Source organism: Sturnira hondurensis, unplaced genomic scaffold, assembly GCF_014824575.4.
Source record: "Sturnira hondurensis isolate 20B ecotype Veracruz unplaced genomic scaffold, ASM1482457v3 Scaffold0025598, whole genome shotgun sequence".
Classification (NCBI taxonomy): Eukaryota; Metazoa; Chordata; class Mammalia; order Chiroptera; family Phyllostomidae; genus Sturnira; species Sturnira hondurensis.
The window spans coordinates 1490735-1513990 of NW_028098229.1; the positions used below are offsets into that span (position 1 = coordinate 1490735).

The 23256-nt window shown below is 38.4% G+C and overlaps 1 protein-coding gene across 22 annotated transcripts in view; it reads right to left on the bottom strand.

The window, feature by feature from the left end:
- PARD3 (par-3 family cell polarity regulator) overlaps positions 1 to 23256 on the bottom strand; it is a 723671-nt gene that overhangs the window by 277097 nt on the left and 423318 nt on the right. For 11 of the 22 annotated variants that reach the window (XM_037039898.1, XM_037039893.1, XM_037039891.1 and 8 more), the window contains 3 exons: positions 21828 to 22016; positions 19313 to 19483; positions 8139 to 8298 (listed from right to left, as the gene is read on the bottom strand). In XM_037039898.1, coding sequence (XP_036895793.1) covers positions 8139 to 8298; positions 19313 to 19483; positions 21828 to 22016 — 520 coding nt within the window. The remainder of the gene's footprint in view (positions 1 to 8138; positions 8299 to 19312; positions 19484 to 21827; positions 22017 to 23256) is intronic. The other 11 variants (XM_037039905.1, XM_037039903.1, XM_037039904.1 and 8 more) reach the window with 1 other exon arrangement.

Below are 23256 nucleotides of genomic sequence, written 5' to 3' on the forward strand. Positions count from 1 at the left end.
ATCCCTGGGAATCAAGGATGGTACAATATTCATAAATCAATAAATGTAATATACCCCATAAACAAAATTAAGGATAAAAATCAAATGATCATATCAATAGATGCTAAAAAAGCACTTTATAAAATCCAGCACCCATTTATAATAAAACATTCAGCAAAGTGGGGATAAAGGAAGCATACCTCAACATAATAAATGCCATATATGAGAAACCTACAGCCAACATCATAGTCAATGGGAAAAAAACTAAAAGCTTTTCCCTTAACATTGGGAACTACACAAGGGAGTCTGCTTTCATCACTCTTATTCAACACAGTACTGGAAGTTCTAGCCACAGCAATCACACAAACAAAAGAAATAAATGGCATTCAAATTGCAGAGAAGGAAATAAAGCTGTCATTCTATGCAGATGACATGCGAGTGAACACAGAAAACCTTATAGTTTCTCAGTGAATTTGGCAAAATAGCAGGACATAAAGTCAGTATTTGGAAATCAATGACATTTTTGTATAACAATAACAAACTACCAGAAAGAGGAACTCGGGGGCTGGGGGGGGGGGGCAGGGAATCCCATTTACTATAGCAACAAAAAATAATAAAGCACCTGGGCATAAAGTTAACAAAGGAGTAAAAGACCTGTTCTCAGAAAACTATGGAACACTGAAGAAAGAAACTGAGGAACATACAAATGAAATGAAACTTTCAATAAATGAAAGCATGTACTGTATTCATGGACTAGAAGAATTATCATCATAAAATGCCGATACTACCCAAAGCAATCTACAGATTCCACCCAATTCCTATTAAAATACCAATGGCCTGTTTCACAGATCTAGAACACATATTTCAAAAATTTATATGCAACCAAAAAAGACCCCCAAATAGCCACAACAATCTTGTGAAAGAAGAATAAAGTTGGACGTATCACAATACCTGATATCAAACTATACTACAAGGCTACTGTAATCAAAACAGTTTGGTACTCATATAAGAATAGACATATAGATCAATGGAACAGAATAGAGCGCCCAGAAATAAATCCATGTCTCTATGGTCAATTAATATTTGACAAAGGGGGTAGGAGCATACAATGAAATAAAAATAGTCTCTTCAATAAATGGTGTTGGGAGAACTAGGCTAGTAAATGCAAATAAATGAAACTAGACCACCACTCTTACACTATACACCACAGTAAACACAAAATGGATAAAAGACTTATAAATATACATCATGACACCATAAATGTCCTGGAGGAAAACACAGGCAGTAAAATTTCAGATATCCCACACAGTGATGTTTTTGTTGACATATCTCCATGGGCAAGTGAAATAAGGGAAAAAGTAAACAAATGAGACTACATCAAATTAAAATGCTTCTGCACTGAAATAAAAAGAGAACTGACCATATCAAGAACATACTCGCCAAGGTTACATTGCACAAGGATTTAATCTCCAAAATATATAAAGACTGACACAACTTAACATCAGAAAGACAGAAATCCAATTAATAAAATGGGCAAAGGACCTGAATAGACACTTCTCAAAGGAGGACATAGAGAGGGCCAATAGATGTATGAAAGGATGCTAACATGACTAGCCATCAGAGATATGCAAATTAAAAACACAATGAGGTATCACCTCACACCTGTCAGAATGTCCATCATTAATAAATCAACAAACAAGGGCTGGGGAGGATGTGGAGAAAAGGGAACCCTGGTGCACTTCATATGAGCCCTAGTTGGTAAGAATGCAGACTGGTCAGCCGCTGTGCATAACAAAATGAAATTTCCTCAAAAACTGAAAAGTGCAACTGCCTTTTGACCCAGCAAGTCCACTGCAGGTAACATACCCTAAGAATCATTAATCACCAATTCAACTTAAGTACTTCTATGTTCAAAGCAGAGTTATTCATAATATCCAAATGCTGGAAATTTACTATGTGCCCATCAGTAAATGAGTAGATCAAAACACTTTGATACCTTTACAGAAAGGAATGCTACACAGTAGAAAGAAAGAACTATCTTTTGTGACAGAATGGATAGAACTGGATGTATTATGCTAAGTGGAATATGCCAGTTGGTGAAAGATAAATACTATATGATATTACCTAAAAGGGGAATGTAATGAAGAAAATAAACTCATGAGCAAAACAGAACAAGAGACATGGCAACATGGAACAGACTCACAGTGACCATAGGGGAGGGAGGAGGGCAGTAGTGGTGGACAGAAGGGGAAAGGACTAGTCAAAAACAAGTATGAATAACCCATGGACATGGGCAATGGTATGGGGATTGACTGGGGGAGCAGGAGGTGGGCTGGGCGAAGGAGGGCAAAGGATGAAAAATTTTGGACAATTTTAATATAACGATTAAAAAAAATTTAAAGAGTAAAGAGAATGGGGAGGGGGGAAGACCTTGAGGGAGATGGCACAAGTGATCTGACTACCCAGTGACTTTTCAGCCCAAGACAGGGGAGCCAGTAAATTTGTATTTACTCAATTAGTATATAGTGTTCTTGGTACAGAAAGACCCAGAACTGTCTCACTGAAGAGTTTCTTTCAGGAAAGTCTGCCCAGGTTCAAGGATCAGCATGACAGGCATTTATGTTTCTTGAGGCAAAATTTTGATTCAAGGCTCTGAATCCTTAATGATAAAGCTGGGTTCCAAATGACGCCATCTCCCTCCACTAAGTGCCTACGATTCTTCTGGCTAACTCCCAAAACCTCCTGAGCAAGAACTGTGGATGGAGTATTGATCCATGTGAACACCTTGTGGGAGGCCATGTGCACAGAAGTCTGCAGCCTGGGGTGACACGGCCCACTGGCCTGGCTCTCCCAACAAAGTGAGAGAAAGTGATAATGTCCTTTCACCTTAAAGGAAGATGGAAAAACTCTCACTTTACGTCCAATGTCCAAATATGTTAAAAAGGATTGTGGCACTGTTCTAATGCGTCCACCATCATACACAAGATGCACTTTTCCTGTGTTATAAAGTACTGCTTAAAATAGCACAAGGGCAATGTATAGAAAGTCTGTGAACATTTCAGCATCAGTTTAAAGATTTAATTTTTAAAATAAGTGATAATTCTTGTTTTAACACTATTATGGAAATTGAGATGACAAATACACGGTTTTGAATGATTTCTAAAAATATAAATTATTCTAGACATTACCTCAAAACAGCAAAAATTAATTTTATATGTATCTTTTTTAGGAAAACCCACAAAAGTAACTGTGCTAGAAATTTCAAATGCATTCATTATTTAGCATTACCTACTCTATTGTAGAAACATGTTCACTAAAATGTCTATCCAGCATTTTATTTAAAAAACCTCTATTTTGATTTTAAGTGCATACATTTTGACAAACTATGAAAACTAGCAACTTTTTATGAAAGCTCACAATAAAAATGTACATCAAATTTAATACTTAATCATTTGCCTTCCCTAAATTTAAGTCACTCATTTATTTCTACTAGAGTTTTAGGATATTAGAAGACAAAGATAGTAATCTATTCAATAAAATATCATTCATAAATAAGGTCAGACATTCTAGCACTACTATCCAAAGAAATATTTCCTTCTCAAGACATACTGTTTCCCCCAGAAGTGTGCAGAATGACAAAACCAGAATTTTCCTTGACAGCTCATCACTGACAAAGCATGTGTCAAGCATTAAATGCCAAGTCCTCACACAGCCAAAATGTACTGGAAGGAAATACTATAGTGTAATTATAGTGCACTAATTTTTAACAAAACTAAAACCCTGAGGTTTACACAATATATTCTGAGAGACAGCCTAATAAGCAATAGAGAACCTTGAATGGATCTTCATTCAAAAATCCTTTTTCATCAGATGTTTTGAGTAGAAATACTGTACTTTCGTGCTCCAAAATATTATACATAAATAGCAAAAATTTTCGCTAATAGGAAGATATGAATTTATCTTTTTCCTCTCACCCATGATTCTGGAGGCTAATACCTTTAAAAAATTGAGAATTCATATTTCCTATCAATATTCCACATCTTAACATGCTTACTAGGAGTACGGTTTTAGTATCTGCCTCCAGAAATACATAGGAATAATGGATGGCTAAATTGTCTAACTATATACTGTGCCAAACTCTGTCTGGTCAATACCTTTTTTTAAAATATCTCATTTATTTATTTTTAGAGAGAGGGGAAGGGAGGGAGAAAGAGAAGGAAAGAAACATGAATATGTGGTTGCCTCTCACGCATCCCCACTACAGGGGGACCTGGCCTGCAACCCAGGCATGTGCCCCAACTGGGAATTGAACTGGTGACCTTTTGGTTAACAGACCTGTGCTCAATCCACTGAACTATACCAGCTGGGGCTGGTCATACCTCTTAACAGTGTTTGCTGTGTGTGCCTCATCATAAATGTGCACTTTCAGAGGATGACTTTATCCATCTACTTTTTGATGGATAAACATTCCTTTGTCCTCAACTAGTTAACCAACAACTATAAACTAAGATTTAAACCAGTTAATGTGCTGTGGAAAAGTGAAACAATGAGATGCAGAATGATTCTTTACTAAATATTTATTAATTGGCACATTTACACAGAAGGTGATGCTCCACAGGACACTAAAATCAGATGAAACGAGGAAACTTTTTCCAGTGATTTGACCGACAATAAAAATATTAATGTTCCATTTTTCTAATTTCTAACAAGTTAATATAATATGAACATAAATACTTCTAAACTCACCACAAATATATGAATACAAAAGGTATTAGGTTAAATTCTAAAATGGATACAACAGATTTTGGTTTTGCTTTTTTAAACAGAAAAATTCTCCAAATTAAAATGTTTGAAAAAATTTAAAGTTCAATGCTTCCAAATGTCAGCTTGTGATTTTATGAATTGAACATGTTGGTTAAATAAGCTATGCCCAGTACTGTTATTGTTACCATTATTAGTTAAGACAGTTCAACAACTTGTAAAATATTTTAAGACTTTTAAAAGAAAGAAATCCTATACAGACTCGCTACAGAATTCTTTCTGATGAACGTCCAGGATGACTCTTTTAAATGCAGGATGGTGGAAAGTCAGCCAGTGGGGATGCTGTTTGGAGACACTCAGCCTTTGATCAAAAATCTGGCTGACCCCCACCAAAAGCTAAAGAGATGGAACAGTCTAAGTAATGGAGGAAGCAGGACTCACAAAAATATACATCATAATTTTGGTTCAGAAGCACAGAAACTCTGCAGCTTCAGACTTGTCATTTAATTTCTTTACTCTAAAATTCCCCTGACCAGAAGATAAGGAGGTCGGCCTACATGATTTCTAAGGATGTTTCCAAAGGTTAACTTCTTTGATTCGTAGATCACAGTGGTTGCCAGAATGGACTAGAGACTGCCTAATGCCTTTTGCTTAAAGATGTGCATACTTATAAAATGATGGTAAGAAAGAACAAATATCACAAATTGTGTGATCTCAGCAATTCCTAGAGAGGGCTATTTGAAGAAACAGGAAATAATAAAAAACAAAATAAAAATCACCATGGGATTTGGGGACTTTGCCCCTTTATTTGTTAAGTGGGGAAGTGTGGCTGATGACATCTGACACCCTTCCAATTCCAACTACCCTTCCTTTCCTCATCTATTTTTCAGAAGCTTCTTTCCCAGAATGCGCTCCCATATAAATAAGTCAGAATGCCTCAAAGCTCATTTCAGTCTATGTGAAAAATAATTTACATGAAAATTTACTCTGTTTGCATAAAATAAATCATTCCTTAATGTGTCAGCTGGAATTTCAATACTAAGTTCTAAGATCATGGAGTAAATACCACCACCTCTACTACCGTCTACACATGAGTAATTCTGAAAGTGCAGAAGATAACCATTAACCAAACAAGATCTGTCTGAGAAATCTTCATGTACCTAGATACTATGCAAATCAATAAATACTATTACTATTGACAGAAATTCAGTGTTCTAATATCTTATATTTGGTACCTTGTTTTGGGTTTTTATTATAAGGTAACTTCTTTTGTAGGATTTGAACTTTAAGGGAGAACTTACTTAACAAATAGTATTGTGGGTTAGGGCCAATAATATTGGAATGGGAACTAACAAAGACTGAGAATTCTCACGTTTGCAAAACTAAAGATAAATCTAAGTACATGGATTTCTCAGGGTAAAACAATATGGGATCCCTAGTTTCCTGTACAACATGTAAAGAAACTGTCTTAAGAAAATACCCAAATCATTCAATATCAATATGGCCTATCATACAATGTACAGAGTCTGCCACCCCCTACCCCAAAAGAACATGCACAGTACATCACAGAGCACACAGCTGGGAGGGAAGTTACTGCCCTGGGAGAAGCATCTAGAGTTTTAAAAGTCCATTAGATCTCTAGCAGAGGGAACAGGGAAAAATGCCAACTACAATCCAAATATCAGCAGACTAATAAATCCATGGCTAACAAAAGCAGGGCAACCGACTATAAAGAAAGTGAAGGGATCCACCACCCATATATACAGCATTTCAAAAGGTCACTAAAGGTGAATTTGGGATGGGGTTGCTTTTTGGTTTTTTTTGGTTTTATAGATTTAGTTTTTCGCCTTCCTCTGAAGCATCAGGGATTGGAGGCAGGACGCCGGTTACAGGAACTGGTGGACCAGTGGTGTGATTCAGTATGGCAAGTCCTACGTTCCTATAATAAAGGGGAAATTACAGCATATCACTTTGTATACACACAGATGCAGGGACACACGTACTCTCTCTCTCTCAAGGGCTCTGTGTTTTCATAGACAAAAAGTACTTAACAAAGATAAAGTTTTAAACCAACTCCAAGAAAATATGAAAAATCCAACAGCAGTGAAGAGAATGATCATTAATAAACAGAGATTAATGGGATAAATTATGTGTGAAGCCTATCACCTAACAGGGGCACAATATCTTTAGCATCCCTGCCTTGCTTCTGCTATGCAAGCAAGCAAACGGAAGAATGATGACAAAATAAAACTATAGTTGGCATGTCTAAATTCTACATGTAACAAGATAATTGAGAATTTAGCAATTTTTCCAAACTAGAAAGCTACAGGGATTTGAGGAGTAACACAGAAAATGTGCTATTCAGCAGAAAATGTGTTATCTAGCAGTCATGTTTATGTATTTTTCCTATCATGCCCAGTAGAAAGTTCTTTGAAGACAGAGAATGTTTTTATTCATCTATCTACAAGAAAAGTATACACAATGCCTGGTCAATAGAAGGCTTTCTATAAACACCCACTGATGAATGAAGTCAATTCCTCCTCTAGTGAAGCTTCAGAATGGAAACTTTAAATGTACTAAATCTATACTTAATATAATCAAAGTGGAGTAAAATTTAGGGTTTTACTTTATATTAGCAAAACACAGCAACAATAAAAATGTTTTATGTCAGGTGCTATTTTAATCAAAACAGCTTGCTGTGTTTTAAATTTGAAAACTCTCCCAAGGTAATCCAAGATGAACAGCTCAGTACATGTGGACAGTCCTGTGGCAAAGTCTTTATCAACTGGATCTGTCAGTAGAAGCTCCTCTGATACTGAGCAAGCGCGAATACCCTCACTACCAACGAGGCGCCGTGCACACAGTGTGTGTTGAATCCAAACAAAGGAGGCAAAAAACTCATGTCAGGATTTAAAAATGAAGGCTCAGAGATGCAAGTAAAAAATGGGGCTCTCCTATTAGGCACAAACCAAATAAATGTGAGCATTTCATGCACATGTATATAAGTAGGTAAGGATTTTTTCTTGCCTTCCAAACAGCGCTACTGTGAATGATCTGTAATTTCTTGAAGCCCCCTTGCCATAAAGCAATGAATTTTTATTTTTTTAAAAAAATAAGGCTTCATTTATTATCTCGAACAAGCTAAGAATATCTTGATCATTGGAAAGTATTTCTATGGGATTCCTTTCTTTTTCTTTCTTCCCACGTCACAGGATCTGAAACTTACTTAACAAAATCAATGTATTGATTTCGTCTCTTCACATTAACACTTCCTGAGTGATTACAGTGAACCTTCTCATTTCCTCTTCAAAACATGGCCCTCCTTTACATTAATATTACAATAATAACCTCTCCATAAACCAATAAAAGCATTAAAATAAGATGTGATAAAGTTTTACCTGACTCACCCATTATCCTACTGAGTGCAGCATTTCTTGTGGGGGACTCATCGAGCCCCTCAATCCCACTGTAGAGGGAATGAGAAATTCTTCGTTCTCTGTCGTCCAGCACTGTTTCGATGGGCAACTCAGGTCCAGAGGGGCTCCCAGGCGACTTCAGCTACAGAGAAAGGGGGGCAACGGAGAGTCAGGACTAGAGGCCCATTAGCAGCATGAGGGGATGATAACAACTTGCCCAAGGCCTGCCTCCAACTGGGTACCAAATGAACTAGACCTTTTCACCCTGGACCACAGTAATTTGTGATGGCATCTCTGCCTAGTGATCGACTTTCCGTGCCACTTTACACTGTGCCTCCCATGAAGTTCTGTCAGTTTTCAACCACTAGAAGAAAAATATGTATATTAAAAGCCTTTTCTTAAAAACACCTACCTTGTTGCTTACTTTTTCAGCCTGACTGTTAGTGTCTGGTGAAGTCAATTTAAGTTATGATTTAATTCAAAGTTCTTCACAAGATGCTGCTCTGACAAGGCACACTTTATTAGAATGGAAACTGGAACTTAATGTACGTTTACACCTCCAGCATATAAGTACACAAAATAATAAGCGTACATTTGTGTGTGCGTGCTGGTAAATTTACTATCCACCCTGTAAGACTTACATTAAGACCACTTGTCAGCTCAGGTGTCCTGAACAATACAGTGAGCCTAAATTTCTTCTGCTAGACATTATGAATAATCACTATTCTCTGACTGTAATCTTAAGAATGAGATAGTGAATAACCAAGAAAAGCACTTTAATAGTATGCAAACAATACAGAAGTGAGAACCAAATATTCTAATAAAGCGGACAAAGATGTGTGTTTCACAAACATACACAATCTGCCAAATAAGCAAAGAATATAGGTTAAGTTCTATCATCATGAATAAAACCGTATGTGAAATTTTTTAGAATAGCAGTGTCTTATAAGTTATATTCTACACAAAAACGATATGAATAAAAACCTATATTAGTAAAGCCCTGAAACAAATCTGTTTCAAGGAGGAACAAAGCACACTCAACGACACTCCCCACAATGCAAGCTCCGAGATTAGCCCCATGGACTAATATCTTAGCACACGCCAACACTGGCTCAGGCAGAGGCAGGGAGTACTGGGGCGCAGAGCAGCCTGGCCCAGCCCAGCCACGCTGGGGAGGAGACTGCACTTTCCACAGATGAAACCACCACTGTCACCGTTCTTTCGCCTGAACAAATTATGATTTCTCTAAGAAGCTATCATCTGTTTAATATAAATGAGATATTTAATGAACTTACGAATTGTAGACTTATCTCTCCCAGTCTGATAAGCACTGGGGAGATTTGATGCATTGAAGGGTCAACACAATTACAATTGGAGGCCTGTCAAACTGCAGGAGAATAATAAACTTGCAGCACCAGTGAATTACACTCAATAAGGTTTAAATTGTGAAATGAGGATTTGTTTTATTAGTTTTTTTAAATTGCAGATTACAACTGACAGCTTTACTGAAAAGTAAATGAAATATTCCAGGTCTCTGATGTATAAGAATAAAAGGGCATTTTCTGAAATAATATTATGTCTAAACCCCAAGGAACTTTAGGGAGATAAAAACAAAAACAAACAAAACAAATACCCTACACCTTTAAAAGCAAGTGTATTTGAACTTTTAAAATGAGCATACATACTAAAGAGACCTGCTGTGCAAGGTTCCATACACAAGACCTACCTGCTATGCAACAATCTATTTCATCATAAGACAACCTCAAGTTTGCTAACAACTACATTTAATTGAACTATGTATGTTCAATTTTCTAGATGATAAAATTTTTAAAGCTCCTTCATGAGAAATCCCTAAATATCCCAAGAAGCTACTTTAGAATTTCATAAAGCTAAATAAAAATTAGATAGAAAAAATACGTGCAGCATTTCTAGAGAAAAAACAGTAAGATGCCTGTTCAGATAGAACTTGACCATCTTCCTGGAAAAGAGGGTGCACCTCCCCTGCCTCCCTACCCACATCTAATTTGCATCTCAAAAGACGGATTTAAATGAAGACATCAATTACTTACTACATAAACATTTGACACAGGATTCAATGCCTTTTTATTTCCAAAACAAAACAAAACAAAACCTGGTTTTATAAATCTTTTAAGATTTTTTTTTTTTTTTTTACAGAGAGGGGAAGGGAGGGAAAAGGAGCAGAGAAACATCAAATGTGGTTGCATCTTGCGCTCCCCCTACTGGAGACCTGGCCCGCAACCCAGGCATGTGCACTAACTGGGAATCAAACCATTTGGTTCACAGGCCAGCACTCAATCCACTGGGTCACACCAACCAGGGCAGGTCTTATAAACCTCTTGATGTGCGCACTAGAAAAGGAGCAGTGGGTAAGTAATGCTCTGGCACATGGAAACGGAGGAGGCGGCCAAGCACAGTGGTCCTAGGAGGGCAGCCCCACCTTCTACAATTTGGGCCGCTCCCAGATCCTTTCAATCTCCTTATATTAAAACTTTATAAACATTAAGCTTAATTGGGGGGGGGGGGAGGAAATGAACTGCAATTTTCACTCTGTGTTTGTTGTTTAAAGTGCTGAAATGTTTCTCAATGCAGCTTCATTCAGTTCCAAGCAGCTGTATTATGCCGCATCTCTTAGCCCTGTCCCCACAGAAACAGGAAGGACTTGACATGTCCTGAAGAAAACAAGCTCCAGGTTGCAGCAAGACACACATTGTGTAGCAGCGTACAGTGACACGGTCTTTCTCTAAAACATCATGGTGATGTCTATCCATTTACACTGTGTATATCCATTCACATTTTGATACTGTCAAAAAGTATCTTATACGCTTGGACCAGTCCATTTATTTACCTTTGTAGTCACTATCTTCACGAAATAATAAGCTAAGTGAATAATTAAGATTCAAGTGAATCAATATTTATCATAACTATTTACAGAGACACAGAAACTTGGAATTATCTCAATCTCTAAAACTAATGTAAATAATATGCTCTTTAAAATATTCAAATGATCTTATATCACTTTTACAATCAGATAATAACAAATGCTATTTAATAACCAAAAACTGGATAATGTCCAATGAATATGCTTTTCATTATGTACTTGGCCTTTTCTTTTTTCTTTGGAAAAGTTAAAATCTATGTTTCTTTTATAAAACTAATGCAATTTCTATGGGTTTTATTGAAATCTCATGTTGTTTAAATTATGCCTTAGTGGGCCAAATGATGTCTTTCACATAATGAAAATGTATCCCACCATCTCGACTATGAACACTGAAAAGCTATCACACATATGGCCTTCCCCCCTCACAAACTTGGAATTGGGTCTTACTTAGTATTTGACATGATCTCATTATTCAATACTTCAGTGGTCATGGACTTATTTAATCTATGTTATATCCCCAGTGCCTGGCACAGAGCACACTCTGGGTGAACAATTACATGAATACATTTATTTCTAAGCCAATGACTCAGAGATTCCTTGAAATGGTTTAGAGATCTTATACACATTAGGCCACAACAAAGGAGGCCTTTAAAATTCATGAAACTGCACAGTGCTGAAATAAAAAAACCCACTGACCTAGATTCCTATTGCACATTAGGAAAGTGCTCATATCCAAAGGACAAGTGAACACAAAACAATGAATAAGAAGACAGAGTTTAGCTTTGGAAAACAGCGGCTGCAGTTTTAGGGTCCAGTTTCAGATTTTGCTTTCATGCAGGACCACACAATTTTCCTTCCTTCCCAATGTGGACAACAGTAAGGATCTGAGAAGTAGAGAAAGCTTCCCAACTTATTCTGCCTGCGGGTGGCAGACCCTGAATATAACAGACTTTACCAGATAATAGAGCCTATTCTTTTGTTGTACACTACTTCCCAATACAACTAGAATACAAATTGTCCTAAGAACACAATCACAATCAATCAGACCCACTCACATGCATAGGAAGAATGAACACCTTGCTTCTAAATTACTCTGTCACTAGGCTGGCCTTGCAGCTATTAAGCAAATCATTTGACCTCTCCACATTTATTCCTTAATACGGAAAATGAAGAGAGCCATAAAATGATGTCTTAGGTTTCTTCCCATTCTAAGAGGATTAACCCTAGAGAGAAAACTCATTTTAAAGCAGTGCTTGACAACTAAATTCTTCAATATGGGGACTAAGACAAAAGCTCACCTGGTCACATTCTCTTTGGGTACAAAGACAAGCCTTTATATGTAATCTCATCTAAAGAGACATAATAAAATGTCTGAAAGCTCTGTTAAATTACAATAATTTCTATTGTAATATTAATTTCCTTGGAACATTTAAAATCAGCATAATTCTCATACACAGGTTATCTTCATACATCAGTTGTTGGCTCCCATTTCCCTCTACTCTACTTCAAGGTACATACTCAAAACATTCTTTCTTTGTGGTGACACCTATGTTTCTGCCTCTTGCTGTATGTATTCTTTATTTTAGCATGCCATATTTTACACCCCCATAACTATTCTAGCTATTCTAGTACAAACTACCAATTTGTACTTCTTAATTCCTTCATTTTTTCACCACCCCCAACCTTCTCCCATCTGGCAACCATGAAAATATTCTCTGCATCTATCAATCTGTTTCTGTTTTGTTTGCTTTTTACATTCCACATATAAGTGAAATTATATGGTATTTGTCTTGTCTGTCTGACTTACAGTGCTGAGCATAATACCCGTTAGGCCCACCCATGTTGCTGCAGATGGCAAGATTTCAACCTTTTTTATGGCTGAGTCATGTTCCATTGTGTATGTGCACCACTTCTTCTTCATCCATCATCACTGATGGACACTTAGGCTGGTTCCATAGCTTGGCAATCGTAAATAATGCTGCAATGAACATATGGGTATGTATGACTATTTGAATTAGTGTTTTGGGTTTCTTTAGATAAATACCCAGAAGTGAAATTGCTGGGTCCTTCTTTGTTTCTTGTTATACAGCCTTAGTTTCAAAATCTACTTTGTCTGGTATAAGTACTGCTACCCTACCTTTTCCCCACCCCATTTTCATGAAATATCATTTCCATCTCTACTTTCAGGCTATGTCTTTTCATCTGAAGTGGGTCTCTTGTAGACAGCATATATATGGGTCTTGCTTTCTTATCTATTCAACTACCTTATGTCTCTTATTGGAGCATTTAATCCATTTCCATTTAAAGTAACTGCTGGTAGTTACTGCTTTTACTGTTCATATGTGTGTATGTGTGTGTGTACACATATATAATCTTCTTAAGGAAGATCCTTTAATGTTTCTTGTAAGACTTGTTTGGTAGTGATGAACTCCTGAGGACTGACTGTGACTACTGCAAAGGAGCCATTGCAAAGGGGCCAACCCTATGAGCAGAATTCACTCTAGTGGGACTTGGGGCCTAGTGAATCTGCACTTTGGGAGTGTCATTTGTTGAAGTGGTTGGATGGTACTCTGGTGGCATCTGAAACTGGCTACCTAATATGTTGGTTCTGGGGCCTCTTGGGAGGAACTCTGGTACAACTCAAGTTTAGACATCTATACCCTGCCTGGGGCCATCCAGCACCAGGTACAAAGCAATCTGCACATGGCTGCTACTCATGCTGGCCTGGAAGGTTCCCGCTGAAGGCAAAGCTGTGAACTGAGTCCTGCTGCCATTAGTGAAGAGACTGATGTCATCAAGCAAGAGGTACAGGGCACAGGGAGGCCAGACGCTGCTTGTTCGGAATTTGTGANTACTCTGGTGGCATCTGAAACTGGCTACCTAATATGTTGGTTCTGGGGCCTCTTGGGAGGAACTCTGGTACAACTCAAGTTTAGACATCTATACCCTGCCTGGGGCCATCCAGCACCAGGTACAAAGCAATCTGCACATGGCTGCTACTCATGCTGGCCTGGAAGGTTCCTGCTGAAGGCAAAGCTGTGAACTGAGTCCTGCTGCCATTAGTGAAGAGACTGATGTCATCAAGCAAGAGGTAGAGGGCACAGGGAGGCCAGACGCTGCTTGTTCGGAATTTGTGAGCCTTTGAGAGATACTAGGAAAGTCCATAGCAAGAGCCTAGATAGGTCGTTTGTATGGAAAAGCCACTGGAAGGCCCAAGTTGCATGGGGTGGAGTCTCAGGGAATCAATGGGGTGGGCCAAATGCTGTTAGTCAGGTTGATGGGAGACTCAGATGTGGTACCCACCTGCAAGTGCAGGCTGAGTGGGAGAAGGGTCAGCAAAGGAACAATGGCCTCTGGCAGATCTGTCTGGGAGAAAGCTGCCCTAGCTCTTCCCTGATGCCAGACAATTCATTTTCTCCCTGTATGTTCCTGGTTCCTTTCAAGCTGCTACTTAGCACTAGAGCTCAGAGGGAGTGAATTCAAGTGAGTGTGTGGGGGGGCCCTTAAAGGGGAACTCCTGGGAATTCAGAAGCCCTCCATCTCACTTAGCCTCAAGCCCTGCAGGTTCTTACAGCCAAAAGTATTGGGAACTCCTCTTCCTGGCACTGGAACTCTGAGCTGTAACAATTGGTATGAGCATGAGACCCCCCCTCTTCTCAGGGGGGACCTCTGAAGCTGAGACATCTCTCCCAATTTTTAAGTGCCACGTGAGGGTGTGGGACCCTCACAGCCCATTAGGAGCCTTTGTCCCTCCTGCCAGTCTTGATGTAGCTTCTTGTTTATGTCCTCAGTTGTAGGTCTTCCTTTCAGCTGGAATTGAGGATGTTCTGAATGACAGTTGTTCTGTAGTTTAGTTGTAATTTTGATGTGGCTGTGGGAGGAGGCAAGTACTGTGTTTACCATCTCGGCTGGAAGCCTGCTTAATGTGTTCTTGTCAATGGAAAAGAATGCCAGGAGTTAAGAAATGTGTCTCCAGAAAGTTAATCTATCCTTCAGGGGCACAAAACAAAGGGAAGTCATTTTTTTTCTCTCTTTTTATAAAAGAAACAAATATTGCTTAGGAAATGTTTGAACATATACTTCAGTAAGAACATTATTTCTAAGAAGCAAAATAAAATTAAAATTACTGCTAAAATATTAATTTTGTTAGCTGTTTGATAGTTTTCTCAGAACTTCAATCTCTAGTAGTAACTAAGTTACCTTTTACTTCTAAAACTGCCATATTCTCTAGGATTATTTCCCTCACTGCTCAGTCCATGTTCATGGGTCAGTTGTGGGTTGGACACCAGTGACCCAGAAACAGGGACATGGCAGATGGATGAGGTCCCAGCCATCTCTGAATGTATTCTTCCCACAAAAGAAAACCAAGAAGGAAATGGTGATAGTGCGGTAGCAGCTGGGTGAAGGTGGTGCACAGGACTAGGGAAATACTTTAGAGACAAAACGAAAACCTAAAAGATGTCTTTTAAGATAAGGAACAGAATAAACCCCTGTGGGGAATCTGGAGGTAGAACAGAACATGCACATCTGAGAAATGTCAAGCAGTGCAGAGGGACAGCCGCCGGGGCACAGGTGCCAAGTTGTGCGCATCCTGTGGGTACTGAGGTGAAGACTGGCACCAGTCCTGTAGAAGACGAAAGGCCCCTGAAGGGTTTTCAACCAGAGTGACATGATTAACTTGTATTTTTAGAAAAACTTACAAGACAGCTGAGTAGAGAAAGACATGAGAGAGAACTCCTTCAGAAGGGGTTCATGAGACAGAGAGGGCCTTCAGAAGAAGCAGCAGCAGCAGCAGTGAGTCCGGTGAAATGATGGACATGAATGTGGGCAGTGTCAGAGGGATAGTGAAAAGTGCTGAGAAGACAGAGATGCTGCAGGCGGAGGCTACAGACATGGTAAAAGGCTTTTGAGAGATCGAGAGTGGTCCCGGATCTCTGGCTTCAACAACTTAAGGAATGGTGGTGTCATTTATGGGGAGGAGAGGGGTGATCAGGGAGGATGAAGTGCCTCGAGGAGGAAGTGGCTTTTAGAAAAAGCATAAATAAAGTTTGGGGCACCCTGGAATTCGGGGCCTGAGAGACACACGAGTGAATACACATACCATGGTGAGTTGATACAAGAATAGAGTTCTGAGCTGGAGACAGGGTTATGATCCTCATCATAATGTAAGTGGTACCTATAATACTAGGAAATGGAAGTCACCCAGGGACCCTGTGTACAGGAAGAAGAAACAGCCCAGGAAGAGCTTTGAGGAAGACCAACAATAAAGGAACAGGCAGAAAAGAGGAGAGAGGGAAGAGTCAGAGTAAAGAAGGAGAAAAGTGGAGAGAGCAGATATCAAATGATTTAAGAATGAGGTGGTGTTCAAAGATACCTGCAAGGTCAAGTACAACAGACTGAGAAATATTTTCCAGAGAAAATCTCAGATGTGCTATATAGGGATAAATACTAATGAAACACAGGGTAAGATGATACCTAGTATGGAGATATGATGAATAGTTTATTTTTAAAAATACTAAAATAACACACAGCACTTCCCACATATTAAGAGCAGGGAAAGATGTGACAAAGTACAGAAGACCTTCTTCTGTAAATTCTCACATCTTCTCTAGCCTGAAATAAGTATGCAAATGATTGATTTAAAGATGTGTTTATAAAATGTAGTTTTATAATATTTCAAAGACTGGACTATATGGCTTACTAACTGATCTGGAAGAAGAGAACTCAAACACTTTGTTTAGCTCAAGGTTCATTCATGACAAGATGTACTATGCTTACATCAATAGTTACTATAACATAAATTACACATACCCTTCCATTAATTCAAGGAAATGTTTCCAAAGGTAATACATGTACAGCAGCAGCTAAATGGGAAGCTGAATGGAGCTCTTCTGTCTTCATATAATTCTTTACTTAAACCCTGTCAGCATAAAAGGCTCCTCGCTAATATTATAAAATAAGATTTTTAAATATAATTGTTTTATAAGGTTACTCTATCCTAAGAAATAGTAATAACCAGTAATGTATGGAAATAATATCTAAGGATTATTGAATATTAAAATCTACTGTCTATTGCAGCTGCTCCCTGGCATAAATAATTTCATTCACATAAATTCACATGCAGAAGTGAATGAGACACAGACATTTCAACAGGATTCCAATTCCATGTCTTTCATAAGGCAACAGGGAATAAAATCAGCACTTTTCTCGGAACAGCTTCAAGCTGGTACAGGTTTGCTTCACTACTGTTTGGGGAACAGTAGGGAACACCTGAATCAGACAAGAGCACATCTGGACTCAGGACACTGACCTTAGTACATTTCTTACATCTTCAGTCTCCCTAGACCAATCCATGTTTTCCTCTGAAGAACTTTGAAAAGCATTACTAATTTTAGTTTGTTTCAGAGAGTCTAAGAGCATGATCTACTGGACAGTATAAGTTCTGTGAGAGAAGGACCACATCTGTTTTATTCACCTCTGTATCTTCCAGACCTAACAAATTTTCTGAATACAATGGATATGCAACAAATATCGTTTAATAAATACGTACTATTTGAAGGATGTGAAATTTTCAGTTTCAGAAAAAAACGAACAAAAACCAATATACCTTGTAAACTCACTGTTGAGAATTTTTCAGGTACCACTTTAAAAGGCTTTCATTAAAAAGGTCAGTTAATGATTTGGGAAGCAATAAAAATTATTACTCAAGAAAACTAATCCATTAGCCTAGTATGCAGGATTAGCATTTATGGTTATATTATAAAGGTGAATGTTTCTACATCACACTGTTTTCCACTCTGAGATTTTTAGTCACAGTTACATAGTTCTCTTATTGGTGTGAAAATTAATTTAATTACTATTAAGCCACTCTACATTTAGATATTACAAATAATTCAAAGGTCAATGGTCAATAACCTTTCAAAACCTGGTCACCTCCACACTAATGACCCACTGAGCTCAGGAGCACATTTTTATTGCAAAATACAACAATATTGGAGAATTGGATGACTAACTGTCCCAACCTAAAGCTTGCTTTATATTCTTACTAAACATGGATTTCAAAATTAAGAAAAACATAAACAATTTGGGTAGCATTTTCAGTTTGTATGTTTTGCTAGCAATTTTTTCTTAGCTGATTAAAAATGTGGGTATTTGAGCATTGATAAAAACAAAAACAAATTTTACATTTTGAACAACTTTTGTTCTTTGTAAATTGTCAGGTCCCAACTATTTTCTATAGATGGCGCATAATTTATAATAAATCTATAAAATTTGTTTTCTTTTCAGGTTCCAACAGTAACTTTTGATTTTATATATATATATATATATATATACATATATATATATATATGGTTTATTTTTTGCTGTTAGTTTTTTGAATATTTTATTTATTTATTTTTATAGAGAGGGGGAGGGAGAAAGAGAGGGAAACACTGATGTGAGAGAGAAACATCAATTGGTTGCCTTTAACATACACCCAGTCTGGAGGCCAAACCCACAACCCAGGCATGTACCCTGGACCAGGAATCAAACAAGCCAGTTTTTTTGTGGGGTTTTTTTTTTTTTTTTTTTTTTTAATTTTTTGGAGATGACATCCAACTAACTGAGCCACACCAGTCAGGGATACATAAAATTTCTTTCTACCTTTAATTTTCAAATCTCCTTACTTGGGAAAACATATACCATTCCTACTCACCCCTAATTACACAGTGCCACATATTTTGAACCAACCGAGGTATGACACAATAGGTATCACTGCAAAAGCAGGCACTCAAAGGGAAACAATCTTCTGTGAGGGAGAAAGTGGAGATAGAAGGTAGGAGTGGAGGCTCAACACCTAAAGACACTCCCCTCAGGGCCTTTGTTAGAGGCAACCAAGTCAGATAAACAAATGAACAGCTGCTGCTTCCTGGTTTATCTCTCCCAGCCACAACACTGCTGAATAGAAGAGAACTGTCAGCTCTGAGCAGGAAGGTGCATTCCAGCTAAAGGTGCCTTTAAGGTGCTCATCTTATCTGTTGAGTTGGCAATAGAAATACTAGGGCACAAGTAGGAATGTTTTGACCAGAGAATTAAGAAAACACATCACAACTCACTGACAATACAATAAACTATGCACCAAGCAAAGATAATTTACAGCACTTTCAATGAAGTCTCAAGACTTGCCATTTTCTGTCCAACAGTAGGACTGAAACTTAAGTCTTATTACAATTTCAAATGCTAATGCCTTTTGTGTTTTTATTTCTTTACTCTTTACCTCATTGCACTTGCTTATTCGCCTTGCAACAATGAGCTGGATCATTCCCCGCTTGTTCCCTTCAGTGGACATGGACCTTCTAAGGGTTTCCATGGCATCCTGGTTGGTCTTGCCCAACAAGGATTCTCCGTTCACTGCTATCAGCTGATCATTCACCCGAAGTCTTCCATCCTGGGAAGCAAACAGGTAAAAATAAGTGCTATTAAATAGTCTGTAATAAAAGAAGTGGCTTTCCTTTTAATTAAAAAAATAAATAAAAACAAAGCAAAAAGAGAGGCTAATGAATGAATGCTAATGAATTTGCCCAATTGAACACTAGCATAATAATGTCTAAGTAGTCACTGTAGCCTTTATCCATTTCAATCATTTATACATTTGTAAATCAAGTCATTATCATAATCTGTTTACCAACATTGCATGCTAATTCCAAGGACACAAAGTGATTACTTTCTTGCTTCCAGAGATACCCACAGAGGTTACTTACAACCCAAGACACGCAAAAGCTCAAGGCTGTAACACAAGTGGAGAGAGAAGTGCCCCCTTAACAAACTGCCAGGAAAGTGTCTCTAAACCCAGAAATAGGACAAGTGATCCATACGTAGGGAATGGGGTGCAGCCAGGGGGTCCCCCCAAAAAGGATTTGTAATGTGGTCCAGAACTCAGGGTGTCCAGGAAATATTAAAAATAAGGGATGTCCTCCCCACCACAAGTCTGAACTGAGGGTTGGGACACATGGAGCAGGGCCACCGAGTTGTTCTGCATAGCAACATTTTTGCAGATAACCTCTAGAACAGTCACTTAACATATTTATACCGTTAACTGGTTTCATAGATATGTTAAATAGCTGTGGCCTGTGCTTTGAGCCAGGGCAATGGAAGTGACTTCCACCCAGAATGTAACTGGGAGGCAACTCCCCCTGATTACAGAGCCTGAGTGAGAGCTTGGAGATGATTGGCTCCATGCCATGGGGCCACGCCTGCCCAGACTTACTTTGGCAGCCCAGAAAAGCTGCAAAAATACAGGAATGGTGGCAAGTGTAGCTAACTGTGGGAGGAGCTGGAAATGGGGCTGCAGAGGAAGACTGGCCCTAGGATTTAAACCCAGGCACAGTAGCCATGACAGGAATCACCATGCAGCTTTAGCAGAGAACCAAACAGCTTTGGGGCTCCCTTTGCCATGCAGCTTAGAAAGCCAGAAAGCAAGATGCAGCAGTGATGGAGAGCTCTCTCTTAGCAGTTTGGAAGAATGCAGGAGAGATGCTGTGGGAAAGGGTGAAAGGACTCTTGCTGATGGGTCATCAGAAGGTGCCATGTGGGTTTGGATTAAGAACTGGAGATCCTGGTAACACAGTTGATAGTGATGGGAACTGAGGGAGGCCTGCCAGCCTAGCATGGATTACCAGGAAGAGCTGAGAGCTACCTGAGCCACCAACTTCAATTTCTTTTCCTGAGATATGGTACCCTAGACTGGGCAAAAAAGGGGAAGAAAGGACTGTGAGTGTCTGTGGATGTTTTAAAGGACTTTGAAATTTTAATGAAGATATTAAGTCATTTGTCTTAAATCTGTATAATTTTAAAATAAGTAATTCCTTTCCTTTTCACCAATCTCTGAGCTATAATTCCTAATTCCCTGGTGGCAAGCAAGGCAAACCTAGTACAGAGGAACCCCGGGAGAAAGTGGGATCCATTCAGTACCACTGTGTGACCCCTTCTCTGGTGGCTAATCAAGGAAAATCATGGGAGACCACATGCACAGTAGCTTTAAAGTAATACAACTACTTGTACATGTGCAATAAAAGCCCACTAAAACTAGCCAGGAAGAATCTTCCCTGTAAGAACAGAATCCCTCCAGTCCCTGAGGTCAATCTCTGCTCAGAGTTGGCCTGCTCCCATGTTCTGTGGAGTGTACTATCGCTTAATAAATCTGTTATCTCTCTTTATGCTGTAAACTCTCTGTGTTTGGTTCAATTCTTTGTCTTGATCACCAAGAACATGGTTACCTGTGCCCACCTGTGACACCCTTGCCTCTCCCAAACCAGAGCAGAGAGTACAATGCTCAACACCAGACACAGAGGTGGCACTGAGATCACTCTACATAAACAAACCCTATAAAATGAAACTCATCTATCACTAATTTCCCTCACATATTTACCTTCACAAAAGTTACAGCCCCAAGAAACCCTTTTTCCTTTTTCAAACAGTTCATCACAATGCATTGTCCTTTGCTTAAGTGACCTATAAGCTTCCAAGTCAGTTCCAACTTGCTTCTTCAGCTTTTACTTCTATTCTGTGGAGCCCCAGTACACATAATATTTAAAATATAGCTTCAATAAAATGTGTAACTTTTATCTTCTGTTAATCTGTCATTTGTCAGTTTGATTCACAGGCGTCAGAAACTGGGTCCACGAGGCAACAGAAAGTCCCTACAGTGTGTATGCTTACTAAACAGGCATATGGGGCTGGATTAAACACTTTTGTTAAAGGGCACAACTTTGTTAAAGTTGACATTTGCTTACTTTGGATGCTGCTCCTCCATTAATAATGGACTTGACAAAGATTCCCAAATCTGCATGGTTCTCTTTTGACCGGTTGCCTTTGACACTGACACCAAGACCTGCTGATCCAGAGTCATTGAGTGGAACTTCGAATGTCAAAAATTCCCGGGTGCCATCAGGTGTGAGAACAATGTCCTCCTCTTCTGCTTTCTAATAGGGAACAAAATTGCGAAGCACATTATGTTTCCATGTTTCTTTCTTACAGATATTTTTAAAGACTGCTAATGAGCAGTTCTTAATCATCACAGGTACAGAATCTCTACCACAGTTCCCCGATAAGATCCAGGATAACAGTGTATTCCCTTCCAGGTGATTCCTGGGTTTAGCTGTTACTATTTTTATGAAGTATTTGCTTCAGTATTCAAACCAAACAAAACCAGATTCTCAGAAAGATAGAGGGAAATGCAATAAAAGGACTGAAGACATGCAGACCCCTAGAGTTTGGGATTATTTTTTTGGTGCAAAAGGTCTTTTTATACAGTGTGGGGCAAAAATAGGTTTATAGTTGTATGTGAAACACAGTTTATTCTTTTATTATTTATTAATTATTATATTATTTTCAATACAAACAACTGGAAACCTACTTTTGCCCCACGCTGTAAATATTCTAAACCACAGAAGAAAAACAATGTCAGCACCAATCAAAATAAATACATACAACTAATTTGTCCTTTTTTTATTAGGAATTTTCAATGTCATTAATATTTATAGAATATAATTTTACTCACAAAGCAATAACAAATCTTAATGATATAGTCAGCAAAAAAAGTATTCATTTTCAGAGAGCCACTAGAGTTTTAACTTTCAATATGAGACAAAGCAGAGATAATAGCAGAGAAAATTTTTTCGAATACTGAATCATACATAATACAGATGGTAGGTATTCTTTAAGCAATCAATACTGTTTAATTAATTAGTTGCATATGCAAGCTTCAATTTCATAATTGCAGTCATCAAGGCATAAAAGACTGTTTTAGAATACAACATACTTTAAATTATATAAACTCTTGCCCATTTTTAACACAGCAGCATAGAAATAAAAGCTTAAAGTATAACCCAACTACATACAGTGAGGTGACACATTCATTCCATGAATGAAAAGTATGCCACCAGAGGAAGCAGTGTGCCTCCTGAACACCCCCGACCCCTGCTCAGTAGCTCTGCCCACATAACCAAGACTTCAACCACTGAGATCTCTACGTTGGTCACCTCCACATGAGGAAGGCCAGAATTCTGCTTCAAACTGAGTATTTCCAACCACATAATGGACATGTAGCAGGACTCTTCAATTCACAACTATATGCCTCATCTAGTGCTACAATTCATTTCTCCTCCTCATTCCCCAATTTTGAAATATTAGTCCAGCATCCACCTAGTCAACCAAGATAGA